The sequence below is a fragment of the Xenopus laevis genome, chromosome 5S (genome assembly GCF_017654675.1).
Source record: "Xenopus laevis strain J_2021 chromosome 5S, Xenopus_laevis_v10.1, whole genome shotgun sequence".
In the NCBI taxonomy this organism is placed as follows: Eukaryota; Metazoa; Chordata; class Amphibia; order Anura; family Pipidae; genus Xenopus; species Xenopus laevis.
In genome coordinates, this window is record NC_054380.1 from 15,059,070 (window position 1) to 15,079,536 (window position 20,467).

The 20,467-nt window shown below is 39.3% G+C and overlaps 1 protein-coding gene and 1 pseudogene across 4 annotated transcripts in view; one reads left to right on the forward strand and one right to left on the reverse strand.

Moving 5' to 3' along the window:
* LOC108717386 overlaps positions 1–10,888 on the reverse strand; it is a 57,983-nt pseudogene extending 47,095 nt beyond the window's left edge.
* Positions 10,889–11,018: 130 nt separating this feature from the next.
* Positions 11,019–20,467, forward strand: part of gpatch2.S (G-patch domain containing 2 S homeolog) — an 85,667-nt gene continuing 76,218 nt past the window's right edge. For 2 of the 4 annotated variants that reach the window (XM_018264978.2, XM_018264982.2), the window contains exons 1-2: positions 11,129–11,261; positions 18,914–19,615. In XM_018264978.2, coding sequence (XP_018120467.1) covers positions 11,203–11,261; positions 18,914–19,615 — 761 coding nt within the window. In that variant the 5' untranslated portion in view covers positions 11,129–11,202. Of the gene's footprint in view, positions 11,262–11,459; positions 11,593–18,913; positions 19,616–20,467 lie in introns of those variants that run through there. The other 2 variants (XM_018264979.2, XM_018264980.2) reach the window with 2 other exon arrangements.

Genomic DNA, 20,467 nt, shown 5'->3' on the forward strand with positions numbered 1-20,467 from the left:
AGCTCTCAATTCATTTCTATGGGATTATTGAAAGGCGTATTTATCAATGGGTGAAGTGAAAGTTCACCCTTTGATAAATACGCCTATAAAAATCCCTTAGAAATGAATGGAGAGTGGCGGAATTTCACTCTAGTGGCGGAACTTCACTATTAACTTCACTCTTTGATAAATATACCCCTTAGTGGGAAATTCACTAAGATTCGTAGTTGCGCCAGGCGCAACTTCGCCGCACTTCGCCAGGCGTAGTTTCGCCAGCGCTCTGCAAATTCACTAAAATCCAAAGTTGCGCAGAGGGGTAGCGTAAGGTTGCGAAGTTGCGCTAGCATTGATTCGCTATGCGAAGCGAAGTTACTATGCGATGGTTAATTTGCATACGGCACCAAATTCAAATTTCAATGGAGGAATATGTAGAATCACTACAAATGCCTGGGAAACCTTCAAAACATCAAATACATTTTTTTTTTGCCCTACACATGTGCCCACTGTATAGTTAAGTTGCCATGAGTTAGGAAATGTAGGGGGGAAGGAGGGGAGCCCCAAAAAATGTTTCGATCTTTTTCAGCCTATCACCCATAATATAGATAAAACGCCAGCGTTTTTTGGGACTTAGAAAAAATTTGAACTTTTTTTGAAGCAATTCCTATCTACTCTATTGCGCTTCGCCTGGTCTGAGGTGGCGAAGGATGTCTAGCGTAAAAGGTAGTAAAAGGCACTGTTTTTACTTTAGATTGCTATTGTCTAATATAAATATCTATTTGGAAGAAAATTTTTAAGAACTCTCATGGGGCTGATTTATCAAAAGCTGAATGTTAGGCGTTTTTTTTTACCTTGAATGAACTCGAAATTCGAATAATCTAAGAAAAAACGAGACTATTTAAAACTCGAATGAATATTACCGACCCAAAAACTCGATTTGAATTCGAATTGAATTTAATTAAACTCAAATCAAGTTTTTTTTCTGAAAAATACTCGAATGTCAGGAAGGCTATTAACATATTCAAATGGGTCACTGGACCTCTGCCATTGACTTCTACGTGAAATCAGCAGGTTTTAGGTGGCAAATAGTCAAATTGTAGTTGTTCCCAGGGTCCAGGTATCATAAATCTCAAATTCAAATTCGAGTTTGGATTATTCCCAACTGAAATTTTTACGTTTTGACCAAAAATCCAACTCGGAAATTAGAATTCAAATTTATAATTCAAACCTTAATAAATCTGCCCCTTAAAATGTCTGTTTAACACTTTTAGACATTCAGGATATACGAGTTTACTTATTTTATTAAAAGCAAATTCAGATCACAATTGACTTTTCATTTGTGTAACAAGTAAAGAAATATTTACCCTGACAGCCACTTCATTGTAAAAATTCATCTTCATAATAAAGTACGCTGTCTGTGGAACAAAGAAAAAGAAAGGGTGACTCGAGACACGGATAAACAGCTCCTATTTTTACATACAAAAAGATAAGAAAGTCTATACATAATACATGGTATGAGTTTCACAAGTTGAGAATAATATCAAACTTGGTATTGAAGGAATGAGAATGCTAATACATAATGCAGTCTTAACCAGAAAAAATCTATGGCAGTCAAAGTAGGAGCTAATGGAGATATATGATCACAAAATGCTCTCCGCTGAGTTTGATAATCAATGGTGCTCTACTGAGGATAAAATAACAAAGCAGAAATATTCACAAGTGCTGGTGACACATATATTGTATGATTTATTCACTAGGGTTCCCTTACCCAAAACTCACAGAAACATAAAAGGAATTCATATTTCAAGACGTCTGGTTTAATGAAAAATTCAAAGATATGCTGTCTTCAGTCGAAATCCTTCAAGGATACGGAACGCGGTGATGGAGCAAAAATGTGTCTTCCAACCATCTGTACAAAATGTTATGTACTTAGCTGCCACCCGAGTAATCCTTGGGAATTTTCTTTCATTTAATATTCATTTTAACATCATAAAATCATAAATAATTAGTGTTATTTGAATTGCCGAGCCTGATCCAAAGCAAATTGTCTGTGGCGAGCAGCAGGACTGGATTATTTATCAACAGTCTGGGCAATTAAGAAACAGTTGGCTGCAATATGTTATTTACAAATCAACACAATGATGCCGCTTCGTTTTTCTTCTCTCTTATTTCTGTGACATCCAGAACAGTGTTATTCCTGCAGTTTAGTTAAGGGGAAATCACAGGCATAGTTAAATGGAGGACCAAATTGCCTGTAAACTTAATAGTCAAAATAGACTTATGATAGCATCTTCAAAGCATATACTACCCTAAGAAGGTAAAGGCAAACACCTTTGAGCAGACATGGAAAACTTAATATCCTCTAGGTGTTTCTGAATTACATTTCACTTACAGTCTGAGGGATAGTATTTTAGGGACATATTTATCAAACAGTGAAGTTGGAGATCACCACAGTCCTCTAGAGTGAAATTCCGCCTCTCTCTATCCATTTCTATGGGATTTTTAAAAGAGTATTTATCAATGGGTGAAAATGAAAGTTCATCCTTTGATAAATACGCCTTTCAATATCCCATAGAAATGAATGGAGAGTGGCGGAATTTCACTCTAGAGGACTGCGGTGATCTCTAACTTCACTCTTTGATAAATATACCCCTTAGAGTGGCTCTTGAAGAATGGTGGAAATGGAAAGAACAAAATGGAACCATGCACCAATGACTCTAAAATCCTAATAGAGGATTATCACGTTTTCATTTGTTTCATTGGGATGTAGGAGAACCTACTTCTCATCCTGGTTCCTATTCCCTGCTTTTATATGCAGTGCTGTATTTTGGTGCAGTTCTAGGCTCCCGGCTCATACGTATGCGGAGGAACAGACATGCGTGGTTGGAAGTGATGTGATACATGTGAATTACATCACTTCCTCCCATGCACTCACTCCACAGCCCATCAGGTGCCACCAGATTTAGCAAGCAAGTATTAAGCAGCGGAAAGAGGATTTTTTTTCTAGGGGGCAGTATTTTTTTTTATTTTTACCAAATAGGCACTTAAGGATGCCCATCCCCTTAACTTTGTCACCTTAGGTGTGTGGTAAATAGAGCCTTGTATTTATCAAATTGAGTGTATGTATGGTTCCTAGTAAGTATATGCCTAACACATTGTGCTGAAGTCATACTCCCATAATTGAGTTGATTCATTGAGTTTGGGGGCCAGAATAATTACCCCACGTGTATTTCTATGGCAGGTAACTAAAATTGCATCAAGCATGGCAACCTGCACAATTGTTTTCTAAATATATACAAGCAGTGTTCATCCCAGGCTGCTTTTACCGGGAGCATCACCCAGCAATTTTCTTTGACTGTCTGGCTCCACTCTGGCCTGCTTCTAAAGTACAAATAATCAAGTAATAGTTACAGAAGTAAGAGTGCACACTGTATATCACTTACCCCATGGCAATCAATTGGATTGTAATGAGTCCTAGAGACCTATGAAAGGGGGGAGGGGGGTTGCATCAATGTGCCAATGTGTTCCTATTAGAAATGGATTGTCTAACCTGCCCTATAGACATCTGTCCAATTTTTGGTCACATATTAGCTGGGAGAATCTCCATACATAATCAGCTGCCGGTTATGTTGAGAAGGGCTGTGTCTGTAGCTTTTTATGACATTCTCCTGCCTTCTAATAATCAACTATATGCCTAAACCAGTTCAGTTCACTGAGCTATCCTACCATTTATAATATAAGGAGTGTTACTTTGGATCTAGAGCATTTGCAAATGCGCAAGAAATAATTTATGAGACAGATCAAGGGGCTCATTAATTGTATGGATGGATGATAAGTCTTGTTTACAAGGTAATGGATGAAGATAAATTAATAGTCAGGACTGTGGGACTGTGAACACAATTAGGCAGAAGAAAAGGGAAAAATAAGTACCCCAATTTTCTTCAAAATATAGCATTCAACCTGCAGTTATTTTGAATAGTATAGATCCCCTTAGAATCATTTCTGCCAGTCTAAAGATTAAAACGTGATTAATGTTGTATTCTTTCTAGCAATATACAAAGTGTTGTGTATTCATCTATTCAGTGATGTCCCCTCTCTGGAAATCTTTAGAATCAGACTGAAGACTTATCTGTTTACACACAGGCATTTGATTAATGTCACTACTCTGACATTTAATACTGGACCTTCCACTCTCTATCCTGTTACACACTACATTTTAATAAGAAGATGCATTTCTGATTTTGTTTCGCCTGCCTTTCTTCAGGCGCAATAGCTAAGTGCTCTGACTTCCAATAGAATGAAAGTACTAGATGAACAGCTCTAGATTAATACAATTAGGCACGCTACTTTTTTTTCTGCCGTACAACTATATCCAACAGTTTTGAAGCAATTATTAAGCAAAAGACAGATTCATACATACAGACACAAAGGGAATAAGAGATAACATAGTTGTATTGAAAGCAAAAGTCAAAAGTAGGAAAGTCTTTTGAGCTGTGGCAGACGAGGCAAGACCCATAAATATCTTCTGATAAGCTCAGGCTGAGGCATCTCAAAGCTCGTCCCAATGCCATCAATGTGAAGTGGTCTACAGCATTTAACTGCCATTTAAACAAAGCACCTGATGTTCTATAGCCCATAGAACAACACATAACAATAGAGTTATGATGCTCTGATATTATAGTTGAATTAGACATTGAAGCTTGGTATTTTCTCATTACCAAATATATAAAAATATCCCAGTTGTTGCTTATAATACATAGCTAATACATGGTAAATACATATTCCTTTAAATAGTTTCATAACGATGAATACATCTTGTAACTAATGCTGCTTAGATGCAGTCCAGCACTATCTATTGTAACATAAGGGGGCCCATTTACTTAGCTCGAGGGAAAGAATAGAGGAAAATAACTTTGAATTTCGAATGTTTTTTTTGGCTACTTCGACCATCGAATGGGCTACTTCGAATCAAACGATTCGAACTAAAAATCGTTCGACTATTCGATAGTCGAAGTACTGTCTCTTTAAGAAAAAACTTCGACCCCCTAGTTCGCCACCAAAAAGCTACTGAAGTCAATGTTAGCCTATGGGGAAGGTCCCCATAGGCTTTGCTAGCTTTTTTTTTTGGTCGAACAAAAATCGATCAATTGATGGATTAAAATCCTTTGAATCGAACGATTCCAAAGATTTAATCGTTCGATCGAACGATTGAATGAATATCGTTAAATCCTTCGACTTCGATATTCGAAGTCGAAGGATTTAACTTTGACAGTCAAATATCGAGGGTTAATTAACCCTCGATATTCAACATTAAGTAAATTTGCCCTAGATGTCCTCATCAAAATGTTTACATGCGACAGCTATTACCCCATCATAAATGGGATTAGGCCCAACCTGGTTAGCTTTGTAAAAGAGCGGTATTACAAAATAAGCTTCCATATCTGGATTATACAGTTGCATATGTCCATGTGTTCTCTAGCATTTTATGACTGTAATCTTTGGTAAGATGGGCTTGCTCTTCAGGAGAACTAAAAGGGTCTCAATATTAAAGTGCTACCTGAGGTTAATCATAGAGGAAGAGCAGTGTACTCTGCCCTTCAGATTTGGGAGTGAATTTGGGGAGAAACCTAAAGAAATGGGAATTGAACCCAGATATAATAATATAAATAATATTTATTATTATCATTGATAATAATATACATTATTAGCATCTTTTATTTATATAGCATCAACATATTATGCAGTGCTGGACAGAGTTTGAACAACCTCAATCAGTCCTGTCCTTTTCTGATAATGGATCCTTTCCTGATAATGGATCCCATACCTGTACCATTATATGTGTGGCTTTATAATCTGTTTTTATAAATGGTGTTTAACAAGACTTCATAACATAAGAGAATAGATTGCAAACTGGGTATAATATTTATAACTCAACAAAATAAAAGGCAAATTCATCAGCACGGTGTTGACAAAATATTGGTATTTGTGCACATATGGGCGCATTTATTTTCCGCATCGGTGCAACTTTTATTTCACAGTTTTGTATATGATCATTAGGGTGATTTATTAGCAAGTAATCATAGGCATTTTGTGCATATGCTTTACCTTGTTTGCTGGCAACTATTACATCTCTAGCTATTAGCAGAGGAAAATGTTTAAAGTCACCTACAACGGATTCTAGAACACAACAGAAGCACAAAAAAAATAAAAACGATGGTAACATTTTTAGGCTACTTCTAGTTCAAGGAAAACACAGTTTATTTAGGGCATTACACCATCTAAAAAAAGATTACTTAAACAAAGTAAATTATGTACGTCTATTATTTCAAAGTTCTGTTAATTATTTTTAACTCTAATAAATTAGAACGTACTCACGACTCGAATGGGAGGTTATTTAAGAAAAAATCTGAACTTCTAACATTCGGTCGAATAGGAATGACCCGAAATTCTGAATCAAATTCGAATTTTTACTTCGAGAAAAAAAAAACTCGAACGTCAGGAAGGCTATTAACATCTTCAAATGGTTCAACGGGCCTCTGCCATGGACTTCTACATGAATTTGGCAGGTTTTAGGTGGCGAAGTATCAAATTAGAACTGTTTTCATGGTCGAGATGTGATAAATCTCACATTCAAATTCGAGTTGGTGGGTTTAAATTCAAAATTGTGAGTTTTGACCTAGTCTTGAAAATTAGAATTTATCATTCCAACTTTAATAAATCTGTCCTTAAAGGATAAGTAAACCTTTAAAATAAGTGAATGTTAAATTGATGAGGGGCTATTCTAAGCACTTTTGTAATGTACATTCATTATTTATTTATTTTTAATTCCAAGATATTAAAGGATACATGTACTGTTACTATGAATGAATTTTGTTACAACAGCGCCACCTGCTGGTCATTTTCCCACCAGTCTGACCAGCAAGTAGTCAAGGAAGTTGTCAGGAGAAAGAAAGAGGCTGATATTCTTCTGCTTAGGAAAGATGTGAGAAAGGTTTCTAATTTTATTCCTAAGCAGAAGAACATCAGCCTCTTTCTGTCTCCTGACAACTTCCTTGACTACTTGCTGGTCAGACTGGTGGGAAAATGACCAGCAGGTGGCGCTGTTGCAACAAAATTCATTTATAGTAACAGTACATGGAAATAAAAATGTACTGTGCTTAGAATATCCCCCTTATCCATTTTACATTCACTTATTTTAAAGGTTTTCTTACCCTTTAAGGAATGTGTTACTAAAATATAATTTACTAAGACCTACTTGGTTTCTGGCAATGCCTGTGTCTGTAAATGTGAAACTCACTCTCTAGGAAATGTTGAAAAACACCAGCATGGTGCGTGGCCACAATTACACTGGATTCATGGGGGAAACAACTGGATTATGGGTAAAAAAAATACACATTTGCATCTGAAATTCCACTTTGTACACTACATTTGCATTTGTGAATGAGCCCTAAATAGTCTAGAAAACTGGCTGCAGGCAAAAATGCTCCTTGTATTATATCCATCAAAACCTTCATAGAGAGAACTGCCATTTATTGGGAAGATAAAGATGTGGCTTTTTGTACAGCCAAGGCAAGCAAGTACCATGTGTAATATAAGTGCACAGGTGGTAGCCCATTTTCTTCTTTGATTCCTTCCAAGTAGCATTTGAAAGAGAGATATCCTGACGTAGCACCAAATGTGTTGAGCATGACACAAACCTTTTAATCCAGGGAGATGTTATGTTTGTTCATTCAAGGTGCATTTTGTATAAAATAAAGCTTGGTTAAAGAGAGCAGATGGTTTTTGCTGAAGAAACAATTTGGGGAGGTGGAGAAAACTTTGATAACTGAGCCCACACATTTTATGAATTCATGTCATGAACTACAATTTTCTTACTCCACCAACCTTCCCATAGCCGGATAATCCAGAACTTTTCCAGGACTTTTCCAGTACTATCCTATGAAAAAGTAGTTATGAGATATGCATCTTTGTATAACAACTCTTGGGAAATTACATTTTAAACCATGTCATGGTGAGTTTTATCTACATTCAGCTGGGGAGAAGTGCCATTTATTTTTGTTAAATAAAGAAAAAAAAAGTTTCTCATTGCCTTGACCTTGCTTCTAAAATATTTTCTTGCTACATATCCCCCCCCCACCATTTCTGGATGACAATCACCATTTTGTGAAGGTACCTGGAACAAATGAACATTGTAGGCATGTACTGTAATTCCATGGGGTATATTTATCAAAAAGTGAAGTTAGAGATCGCCACAGTCCACTAGAGTGAAATTCCTCCACTCTCCATTGATTTCTATGGGATTTTTAAAAGGGTATTTATCAATGGGTGAAAGTGAAAGTTCATCCTATGATAAATATGCCTTTCAAAATCCCATAGAAATGAATGTAGAGTGACATTCTCCTTTAGTTCTCCTTTAATCCTAAATAGTGTTGGAGGATTGCGGGCTTAACCCTCCAAGTATTCCATAGCATAACCACACTGTAGGCAAAAGGAGCTGCACATAAATGTTTTTTTTTGGTTAGGTAAACATTTACCATACCTACAAGATAGTGGTCACTATAAGATGTGTCTACTGTATTATAACAAAGTTTTAATTTATATTAGAGTATCCTCTAGCACTGAACTAAACAAGGATGGAGACAGATTTTACCTTAGGTAAGCCCGCATCCTCTAAACCAACTTTGGATAGAGACAGCGGCATAATATGCTTTCAGCCTGTTATCTTCAGCTAATCTGAAAACGAAAGAGAAAAAGAATTGAATTCAATAGATTACACTGTGCCACCTTTTATGCAGAGTGCCACTAGCAGACCAAGACTGCTTTTTCCAAGGTTATAAGTGAACGAGACAGTAAGTTATCTGAGGGTGTGATAGCTTTAATTTAACAGTAATTGATGATTATAGAGATTAATCTGTGGTTTTGTTTTGAGAAATGTGATATATATATATATATATATATATCTCCAATGATGACGGCACTCCATAATCAGCCAAATTCTCACCCTGACGAAGATTCCTGTGCGGAATTGAAACGTTGGTCCACTAATAAACCTTTGAAAGACTTACCTAGTTGTCCAGTTTGGCTGATTATGGAGTGCCGTCATCATTGGAGATATTTATAAAAAGTTTACAGACTGGCACCCAGCATTCGGATCACACTTTTGGTTGTGCGCTCCTAATTCATTTGGATTATATATATATATATATATATATATATATATATATATATATATATATATATATATATATATATATATACATACCAATGTTTCACAGACCAGCACTCCCTTTAATATAAGACAAACAATCTTTTATTGTATCTTTATCCAACGTTTCGGTCCCTTTTGGGACCTTTTTCAAGGATGATCATCCTTGAAAAAGGTCCCAAAAGGGACAGAAACGTTGGATAAAGATACAATAAAAGATTGTTTGTCTTATATTAAAGGGAGTGCTGGTCTGTGAAACATTGGTGTATACAAGATCTACCGTGCACCCCTGCCTTTATCAAGATTGATTTTGGAGTGCGGATACTCATCTGGAAGATATATATATATATATATATAGCGGTTGTAGTGAGGTGGTTTATACAGCAACGTTCCAGTCAAAATAGATTTTAAAAATGGCAATTATAAAAGAGTTGTGCAGGCTTGAAACACTGATGTGCCCAAAGACTTTTTTGAAAATATATTTGAAGTGCTGTTGTCTCGAATGTTGCTATATGGCATACCAATGGAAAACTCTATGTGGCACAGCGGTATGTGCCTAGGTATAATAGTGGCACAACCTAAGTTCCAGCACTTCTGTAACTCCAGGCATCAGTCAGAGTTTTTACATGAGTTTAGGAAGTCAGGGAGTTTGTACGTGAGTTTAGGGAGTCAGAGAGTATGGGGCAAATTTACTAAAGGGTGAAGTGACGAACGTGGGCCAAAATTCGCCAGCGTGACGTCATCCTCGCTACTTTGTCGATTTACTAACGGGCGCTGGCATAACTTCGCTAGCAAAGGAGATAGACTCTAGCAGTACTTTGCTCCCTAACTCCTGGCAAATATTTGCTCTGGCGAATGGACGTAACTACGCAAATTCCCTAAGATGTAGATTTTACTGAATGTTACCTTTTGAGTCAGACTTGCCTTCGCCACCTCAGACCAGGCGAAGTGCAATAGAATAGATAGGACTTCCTCAAAAAATTGTTGAAAAGTCCCAAAAAAACGCTGGCGACTTTTCATTTTTCAGGGTGATAGGCTCCAAAAGATCGTAAATTTTTTCTGGGGTACCCTCCTTTCCCCCTACATTTCCTAACAAATGGGACATTAACTATACACTGGGCTCATGTGTAGGGCAATATAACAACTTTATTTTATTTTATTAATGTTCCCTGGGCTTGTGTAGTGTAATGTATTTGCTGCAACATATACGTCCATTCAATTTTAACTTCCCGCTGTATGCAAATTAGCCAACGCTAGCGCAACTTCGCCAGCGTTCGGCACCCTGGACGCAACATCGGATTTTAGTGATTTAGCGTTATCCTGGCGAATGTTGAGCCTTGCAAGGTGTTGCGCTGTGAGCGAAGCCGTCGCTGGCGAATTTTCGGAGGTTAGTGAATTTGCCCCTATGACTGTGAGTGTGGAGGAATGATTGAGTTTGGGGAATCACTGAGTGAGTTTGGGGTCGAGTGAGTTTAGAAAAGTCAGCGAGAACGAATTAGTGAGAGAAAGTTAATAATGAATAAAATGTCAGTGGCAGGTCACGAACTCATCCACCTGCGGACTAAAACGTGCTCCAGTCTGAGCTCTCCCAAACACTTCTGTACATTCCCCAGGGCAGCCATTTCTGTCGCTTCAGTGTGGACGCGTCTCCATGGAGACAGGAACATACCAAGTCAGTAGGGGTAACATCGGATTACGGAGCAATAGAGACAACAGGGAAAGATAGAGAGGTCGATATTGCTTGGAATGACCCCTGTAATGCCCCTGCTATGCGTCTAGTTCTCTAGTGCGGGGCTTTCTCAGGTTTTAGCAATACAGGCTGTTTGAACACAATGGTACGTGCCGGCTTCCGGTCTTCTTCCCCCTCCGGAAGCGACATGGTGCCAATGCCCGCTGCCCCAGCCTGAGCCTGAAATCGGGCCGGGGGCTCCGTAAGCTTTGTTCATGGTGGGCGTGGCCAAGAAACACACCCGCGCCAATAAGGGGACCAGCTGGTGAGTTACCGGGGGGCTGCCCGGCTGATGCCGGAGATAGGGAACTGGACTGGGGCTGGATTTACAGTGGGGCCTGTGCGGCTGAGGTATTCATCTGCCATAGGGTTGTTTATAGATTGTCTTCCTGCCCGGCACATCTCTGCCACGGACTGGCTCTATGGTCTGGTCAGTGTGAGATAATGGCTGGAGCACAGGCTGAGGGGAGTTAGTCACGGTCTAGGCGCTAGTGAGTATAAGGGGCAGGAAGTGATTAGTTTGGGGAGAGTCAGGCAGGAAGTCACAGGCTGCTGGGTCGGTCAGTAGGAGGGTCAGGAAATCACCAGCTTGGGGTCAGTCAGTATGAGATGCTGCTCGTCACATGCTGAGTGTCAGTGAGTGTGTGGCTCGGGCAGTGGATCAGTAAATATACAGGGACAGGTAATCCATATTCATTATTATTATTATCAGTTGTGTTATATACCAAGTATCTTCATCTCCCTCCCCCACTGGGGGCAACGTGCAGTTTCCACATAAACAATTTGTGGGTTGGATTAAGAGAACTATCTAACTATGGCCCATTGCAACGTCTAGATCTTCTGCCTGGTTTATAAGGCCAGGGGCACACAGGTAGATTCTGGGACATTTAGTTGCCTGGCGACTAATCGTCTCTTCTTCAGGGCGACAATCTGCCCCGAACTGCCTTCCGCCTGCAATAATGAGAAAACACCAGCGTAATGGCACTCGCGGCACTTCGATTTCCGAATTTGCCTCACGATGAAACTTCAGGCAACTTCGGAAATCGAAGCGCCGCGAGTGCATTGGCGTAGGCGACTAAATCTCCCCGAATCTGCCCGTGTGCCACCGCCCTAAAATTGAATACAGAATTGGAATACAGTAGTTGAAGCATAAAGATATACTGACTTATATACTTATGGACCACCAATATGGGCCATATAACTACCTAGCTTGCGTTAAAAATAGATCCTACTGTCAAGTTGTATGGCCTTTTCAACTTTCTCACACTGAGCTTTAAATGTGGAGTAATGTCAGACTACAGCTGGGGAATATAATAATGGTGCAATGTTTGGCCAGGTCTAGTAACCCTTGGCAACAAACCAGCTGTGTCTCCTGCTTTGGATAACAATCATGAAGCTTGGTTAGTCTGCTGTATTTTTGTCAGGAACAAAACAATATAGTTACTTGACTAAATGTTAAATCAACTGATTTCCCAAAATAACACACTGTGTTCATGTATATGTTGCTTTTGTAAGCAGAGTATAGGCCCTGAGCCGTTTATTACATGGCATAGAGCCAGTGTCGGACTGGCCCACTGTGATACCAGCAAAACTCCAGGTGTCAGTGGGCCCTCATGCTGCTAAACATTTGGCCTATTTCATGGCCATTCCCTATTTCTATAAGAACAAAGGCTAAATAGATGCAATGATAGATTATAGTATGTAAAGAAAAGAGACTATGAGACTAGAGGTTAAGTGAGGAGACGAAGAATAATAGTACTGAGGGTGGGATCTAAGGTTTTTAGGTGGACTCCTGGTCTAAGGATTTTGGGAGGACTCCTGGTCTAAGGATTTTGGGTGGACTCCTGGTCTAAAGTTTTAGGTGGACTCCTGGTCTAAAGTTTTAGGTGGACTCCTGGTCTAAGGTTTTTGGGTGGGCCCCTGGTCTGACTTTTAGATGGACTCCTGGTCTAAGGTTTTTGGGTGGACTCCTGGTCTAAGGTTTTTGGATGGACTCCTGGTCTAAGGTTTTTTGGTGGGCCCCTGGTCTAAGACTTTAGGATGGTCTCCTGGTCTCCTGGGTGGGCCACTGATAAATGCCCTGTTTTCCTTTATTCTTTCCTTTGTCATCTTGGGGGGGGGGGTAAGTGCAAGACCGGTCTGGACAGCAAATTAAGTGACTCGGACTGCATAGGGTTATTCTTAAGCAGCCACATGCCATAAAAATGTATAGAAATGTTATTAAAACCTACTTTCTTTTAAAGTCAATCTAAATAGAGGCCTAGGTTTTTTCCATGCATGCAGTGACTGTGCAGCAATGGAGACATTAAGGGGCCTATTTATTAAACCTCACATTTTTCTAGTCCAGTTTTTAAATGGGAAAAAAATCATATTTTTGGAAATATATTATCCATTGAAAACTGCTAAAAATCCAAAAATACTGCCAGCTAATATCTGTTGAAGCCAAAGGCAGATGGTCCCTTTAACAATTGGAACATGTTTTTACCTTCAGGATTCTCTATAGTCTCAGGCTGTTTGCGCTGGTGTTCATTCGATAATCCAATCAATTGCAGTTGTCGCGGCGACAATGCAATAAAGTTGAGTTTTCGGGGAGCCAATTTGAACAAGCCTCACAATTTCAATTGACACACAATTTTGCCGCAACTTTTTCTCGCACCAATTTGTTCAAGAATTCTTAATGGTAAATAAAGGGGAGTTTGGTTGAATTTTTTTTTTTATTATAGGGAGAAAAAATTGAGTTAGTAAATACCCCCCTAATGGTCCTCATTGACTATATCCACAGCACCACATTAAACCAACAAATGCAGATGAGAAGCAATGTGTAGCGTTCATTGGTTCAGTGTAATACTCTATGTACAGCCACTTTAACGCACATAGAAAGCATCAAGAAAGGTCAATGTGTAAGAACCATGCCCAGAATTGCTCATTCCAGGGTGAACTTCCACTTTAATGAGAGCAATTGGTTAATGAAGGTGTTCCCTCCCTAGAGGTAACTTGAGTATTCGGTGTGTGTGCTCTAAGCACCTAGTCACTGAAATACTTCCTAATAGATTGCTTGAAACCTGTTGTGCGTATTAACAATTTGTTCATTGAGTCCCTGTGTTCATTGCTTAGTCTTAAATGCCAAATAGAGTAATGTTTATTGGAAAAACAGAGGCATAATAGTTTATCGCTGCTAAGCTTTTCCTCCGCTGAACACATCACGCTGATCCTGCAGTGAGGAGCTGCTTTCTAGGTGGAATCCTCGCAAGGCTCTGGCATGTGGTTGGTTAATGGCACAGAGGAACCTTGAAGCGAAAGCTTTTCATTTACAAATTCAGGCCACTATTTATACAGCTATATTTAGTAAAGGCAAAAGAAATTGGCTTTGTTTTTTTTTAATTAAAATAGTAAGTTATCTTTATTTCTGTTTTTTTTTTGTAAAGCTTTATTTTGTTTTTATGCTCATTTAGGATTGCTACCTGCCCAATATTCACTTGGGCTGTCCAGTTCAAAGCTGTATGTCTGGGTTTCACTATTCTGAAATCTCTGCTGCATGTGCTTGCGAAACCTCAAATGACTGGCCGCCACATTATTAACCCTACTTCTTGATACCATCGGACCTCATTCAGATGTTATCTTTCTGCCCAGTAATGTTGCCTGCCCACCCCGTCTGGTTTCTCTAACATTTAAAGGGATGACCCTATGTTTCCAACCTTCCCTCCTTCTCTGTTTAAATAGTGATGTGCTCTATTTAACCTAATGCTCACCATCACTATTTATGCAGTTATTAAAATTTTTTATGAATTTGGCCAAATCCTAAATTGCATATTTAGATTTGAGAAAAATATGTTGTAAAACAATTGCATTGATTGTCACACATAGTTGTTTATAGGGCAAGGGAAGGTTAACATGTTGATATGTTATTACAGTGTATTAAATACACTAATGTTTGTCCTTGTACTAGTGGTCCTGTTTAGTAAATAATTACACCAGCACTGGTTTGGGGATCTGCACCAGTAAGTGCCAGCACACTAAGGGTAAAAATGTTAGTGATTTAATAAACTGGGAGGTGCCTCTATGCTTTTATATACATGAATGGGACCTGTTATCCAGAATGTTTTGGACCTGGGGCTTTCCGGCTAATGGATCTTTAAGTAATTTGAATCTTTGTACCTTAAAGAAGAAACAAACCCCTTAATGAAAAAAAAAAACCGGATTTTATTTTTTTCTCCGTACCTTAAAAGACCAGTAACATCAATTTTTTTTTGCTTGTATATAACGAAAATATACACCAAGACATATTTAACTTTAAAATCGCAAAGCCTTTATTTATGAAATAACTTACCGATACTCCGATTGTGCTCCTCTTCAGAAAAGGTGACAGGGCGACGGTCCATCGCGCCGTGCTTGATTTTTCGTCCCTGGCTATCGCCTATAGAAGGCAGGGAGGAGAAATCAAGTGCCGCATGATGGATCGTCACCCTGTTGCCTTTTCTGAAGAGGAGCACAATCGGAGTATCGGTAAGTTATTTCTTAATAAAGACTTTGCGATTTTAAAGTTAAATATGACTTGGTGGTTTTTTTCCCCGTTATATACAAACACATTTTAAAAAAATTGTTACTGGTCTTTTATGGTACAGAGAAAAAAATAAAATCCGCTAAGCATTTTCAGCAAGAAACAGTAGGAAATGGGATCCTGTATGTTAGAGCTTTTTGGGCCACTAGTGCATTTGATTTGGGTACTATTTGCAAGAGGTCCTCCCCTTGTCTGTTTGGGTTCCTCCGAGTGCTCCGGAGGTAGGTTAATTGGCTTGTGATAAAATTGACCCTAGCGTCTGTATGAATGGGAAATGAGTCCGTAAGCTCCACTGGGGCATGGACTTATGTGAATGATAAACAATCTTTTTATAATGGCATAAAATAAACTAACTGCATTTGCTTGGGCATTGTCAGTTTTTCAATTATCTTTATCTGCTAATAAAGTTTGTATCTATGTCTGATAATAGTGCAAGGCTTAGCAAAGTCAAGAAGTTGAGAAGTAGTAAAGTAGGAATGAAAACAGAATCAAAAAAGTGAAGTTCAATTATTTTCGTAAATAGTCATCATGTGTATAGAATTTGAAGCATGGCAACTTTTGGACTCTTTTAGAATCATTGGGGGTGCCTATCATTGGGCAGTACCTCTCCTTCTCCTTAAGGGTAGAGACACGGAAAGATTCAGGGAGATTTAGGGTAGAGACATACGGGAAGATTCACAGAGATTTAGAGTAGAGACACACGGGGAGATCTAGACACCTGGCGACTAATCGCCTCTTATTTGTTCGACTGATCTCCCGAAAATTCTTTAGATTTAGATTCTAGCCTGCGGGGAGGCTTTTCGGGGAGATTAGTCGCCCGAAGAAGAGACGATTAGTCGCCAGGCGATTAAATCTCCCTGAATCTTCCTATGTGTCTCTGCCCTTATTAACAGACATGTCTATTGTGTGTTAACCCGTGTTATCTGTGTTTAGAGCTATTAACATCACTTAAAGTAAATACATAGAAGATAAGTCCTGGTTATAAATAGGACATGCTATCTTCATAATGTTATGTCTTCATTTGAAGGCAAAGAAGACAAGTCTGTACCCGGAAACATTAACCCTGTTAGGGCAGAGACACACAGGAAGATTCGGGTAGATTTAGTCGCCCGTCGACTAATCACATCTTCGTGCGACTAATCTCCCAGAAGCGTTGCCGCCAGCTAGCATCTAAATCGCCAGCGGGATGGTACTCTGAGCACTTCATTTTCCGAAGTCGCCTGAAGTTGCCTTAAGCAGACATGGCAGATTTCTATGTGAAAGCTAAAATCTGCTGTGTCTGCACCCAAGCGGAGGTAATGTTTCTGGGTGTAGGCACATCATGTAGAAGAGCAGGAGGGGATTCTCGCCCTGCTTTTCTCCACTGACTGGCCGAGATCCGACTTGTCTGGTCCTAGCCTAATTGTAATTGTTTATCTTTTATTGTAACTATATAATAATAATTCCAGCAGCACTCCGTTAAGTGAGTCTAATTTTTATTTGTGTCTCTAGCAAAGCGACATTTTGGGCCCTTTATCAAGCCAAGTGTACTGTATAACAAGCTTGCTTAAATGTGTGGTTTAAGGGGAGGGGTTACAGCTTGGGTCCCACTTCCCAATTTTTGGACACAATTCTTAGCAATCCCAGTGAAATGAAAAAGTCTCAGTGAAATGTATCATTCCATTGTAACAGTCTCCGTGAAGTATATAAATATAAGTTTATCTTTTATTGTAACAACACTAAAAAAAATGAACTACAACTCCCATCATATATAAGAACTGCAGTTCAGTTAGAGAATACTAGTCCCAACCACAACTCCAAAACACCACTGGAGATAAACTACAACTCCCCTCAAAAGTTCAACTCATTGGGGCAGATTTACTAAAGGACAAAGTGACTAACGCTGGCGACGATTCACCAGCGTTACTGTTTTTAGGCACTTCACCGATTGACTTACGGGCACAGGCATAACTTCGCTAGCGAAAGAGACACTAACGCTCATTTGCACACTATCGCTAGGCGAATTTTCGCTCTGGCAAATGGACCTTACTCAGCAAATTCACTAAGGTGCGGATTTTATTAAACATTACCTCTTTTGCCAGACTTGCCTTCTTTTTAGTGGAAAAAGTCCCTAAAAACGCTGGCGTTTTTTCCTTTTTTCAGAGTGATAGCCTGCAAAAGTACTTAAAATTTTTATTGGGTAACCGGGTTCCCCCATATACTTTCTAACATATGGAACATAAACTATACAATGGGCTCATGTGTAGGGCATTATAACAACTCTATTATCTTTATTAACGTTCCCTGGACATGTGTGATGTATTTGCAGCAACATATACCCCCATTCAACTTTATAATTTCCAGCCGTATGCAAATTAGCTTGAGTGAAGACCTCTAATGAAGTTTTGATAGACATAATTGAACGCTAATGCATCTTCGCTTTGATTGCCGAAGAAACATTATCGAAAATTCGCCATCGTTCGGCGCCCTGGACACAACTTTGCATTCAAGTAAATTAGCGTTGTCTCAGCGAATTTTCGCCTGGTGAAGTGTAGCGATGGGTGCGAAGACGTCGCTGGCGAATTTTAGCATGTTAATTACCCCCCTTGTTTTATTAGTTGCAGCTGGTATTGTGATGTTATTAGTTGGTACTGGGCTTCTTGTTTAAAATCATAATACGCCTTTAAGAGAGAGTTCCCAGGAGTAGTGCCTAAACTGGCATTATAGTCAATCAGTGAAGCATATAATTAAATAGAAGTATCCATTACAGTGTATCCATGCCCCAAACAGACTTATTAGGCACAAAAATATCACAATTTGGTGTTACTTGGCTGAATTCCATCTTAAGGTAAATAGGCCTCATAGCCAAATAATTTTTCTTTTAACACATCCCAAAAATTGTAACACCAGTCTCAGTCTATGGCCATGTGCCTTCAATCACTTCTGATTTTTCAGCACAGCTGTGTCTGCATTAGGGATGCACCGAATCCACTATTTTGAATTTGTGAAATTTTGTGAAAGATTCGGCCGAATACCGAACCGAATCCTAATTTATATATGCAAATTAGGGGTGGGAAGGGGAAAACATTTTTTACTTCCTTGTTTTGGGACAAAAAGTCACACAATTTCCCTCCGCCCCATATCTACATATGCAAATTAGGATTCTGATATGCTTCGGCCGGGCAGAAGGATTCGGCCGAATCTGAATCCTGCTGAAAAAGCTCGAATCCCGAACCGAATCCTGGATTTGGTGCATCCCTAGTCTGCATACAAGGGCCCTTTTCAATTCCTGTGCTGGACTCCCCAACAGCCATTTCATCATGAAGAGGTTTAAAAAAAAAAAGATGTTTGTTTATTTTTTGTGTGTTTTGCAAATACAGACTGACATTATTTGGCTGCTCCAAATAAGAGACTCATTGCTTATTCTCTGCATCTTTTAAATAATATTTTTCGTGTTTTTTTCTAGGCATTTTAGTAAAACAATGGAAGAGCTTGTCCATGATCTGGTGTCAGCATTGGAAGAAAGCTCTGAGCAGGCGAGAGGATGCTTTGCTGACACCGGCGATCATTCCCGAAGTATCTCTTGTCTTCTGAAAAGGCAAGCAAGGAAACGAAGAGGGAGAAAAAGGAGGTCGGATAACACACATCACCCTTGGGAAACTGGACACTGCCTTAGCGATGGGTCAGAGTCCAGTTTAGAAGAGCAAAACAAAGACTACCGCGAATGCACAAGTAATCACAAAAAGGACAGCGACTCGGATGATCAGTTACTGCTTGCAAAAAGGAGAGCGTCTTCTAACATTACTAATATACGCGGTAAGCGGCCCTTGTGGCATGAGTCGGACTTGGTTGTTGATACCTTGGGGAGTAGGACCTTGAGACGGCGGCGTAAAGTGAAGCGCATGGCAATTGACCCTCCGGCGGAGGTCACTAACACACTGACCCTGTCTCAGAGCCGTGACCAATCGATGGACGATGACAGCAAGCACTACCAACACCTTGAGTTGGTTAAGAGTAAAAATAAGAAGAGGAAAATCTCTGCGCCTAGACACGGACCTGAAATTCCAGATGAAGGAGTTGTCGTGGAAGGGGAAGAAATGAACTACGGCAACAAAGACAAAATGGAATATGAAGAACAAAAAGCTTCTGATGAGAACATGAGTGACAGGTAGTTATTAAACTCTTCTTTTCTGGAAAGATTAGCACAGGCAATGATTACAATGACAAGGGGCTATAAACATGATCAATATGTTTTACAAACTGTCCAAACAAGAAGATTTCTACCCACTTTGGTTTGAATTTGTCCAACAATTCAACAGCTGGTCCAGCAATTGGCTCCCACAGGGCTAAAGTATGGCCATTGGCTGTCGTCCACATCTTCTGCTCAGTGGAATTACCTGACTCTCTTTTCTGACCAGGGATATTGTTTTGAGCTCAAAGATGGACCAGTGGGCTCCCAACTTAGTCGGCAGTCACTGAGCTGGTTATCGTCGTCTGCCCACCTTCAGCTACTAAAACTTTACTGTTGTCACTTTGTTCCTTTAGTTACTGTATATTGACTTTTTGTAGATTTGAGCTTCAGTTTGAAGCAGAGGCAGCTATTATTGTGTGGCTCATGTAGCTGTCCCATTCGAGTCACTGAGTGGGCTACTGTGTGACACAGGTCATGCGATGTTCACTTGCTGCTGGGTTGTATAAACACTGAAGGTTCCTTACTAGATTCAGCATGTCATAAGTTTCTTTTTAGTTGTGTTTTAAGGAGTTTGGGACCTCACTGATTGTTCTGTCTTAAAGGGGTGTTTCACCTTTCAGTTAACTTTTAGTATGTTAAAGAATGGCTAATTCCAAGCAGCGTTTCAATTGGATTTCATTTTTCCTTTTTATTATAGTTTTCAAATTATTTGCCACCTTCTTCTAAATCATTACAGCTTTCAAGTGGGGGTCACTGACCCCATCTAAAGAACAAATGTTTTGTAAGGCTAACAAATGTATTGTTATTGTTGCTTTTTATTATCCATAT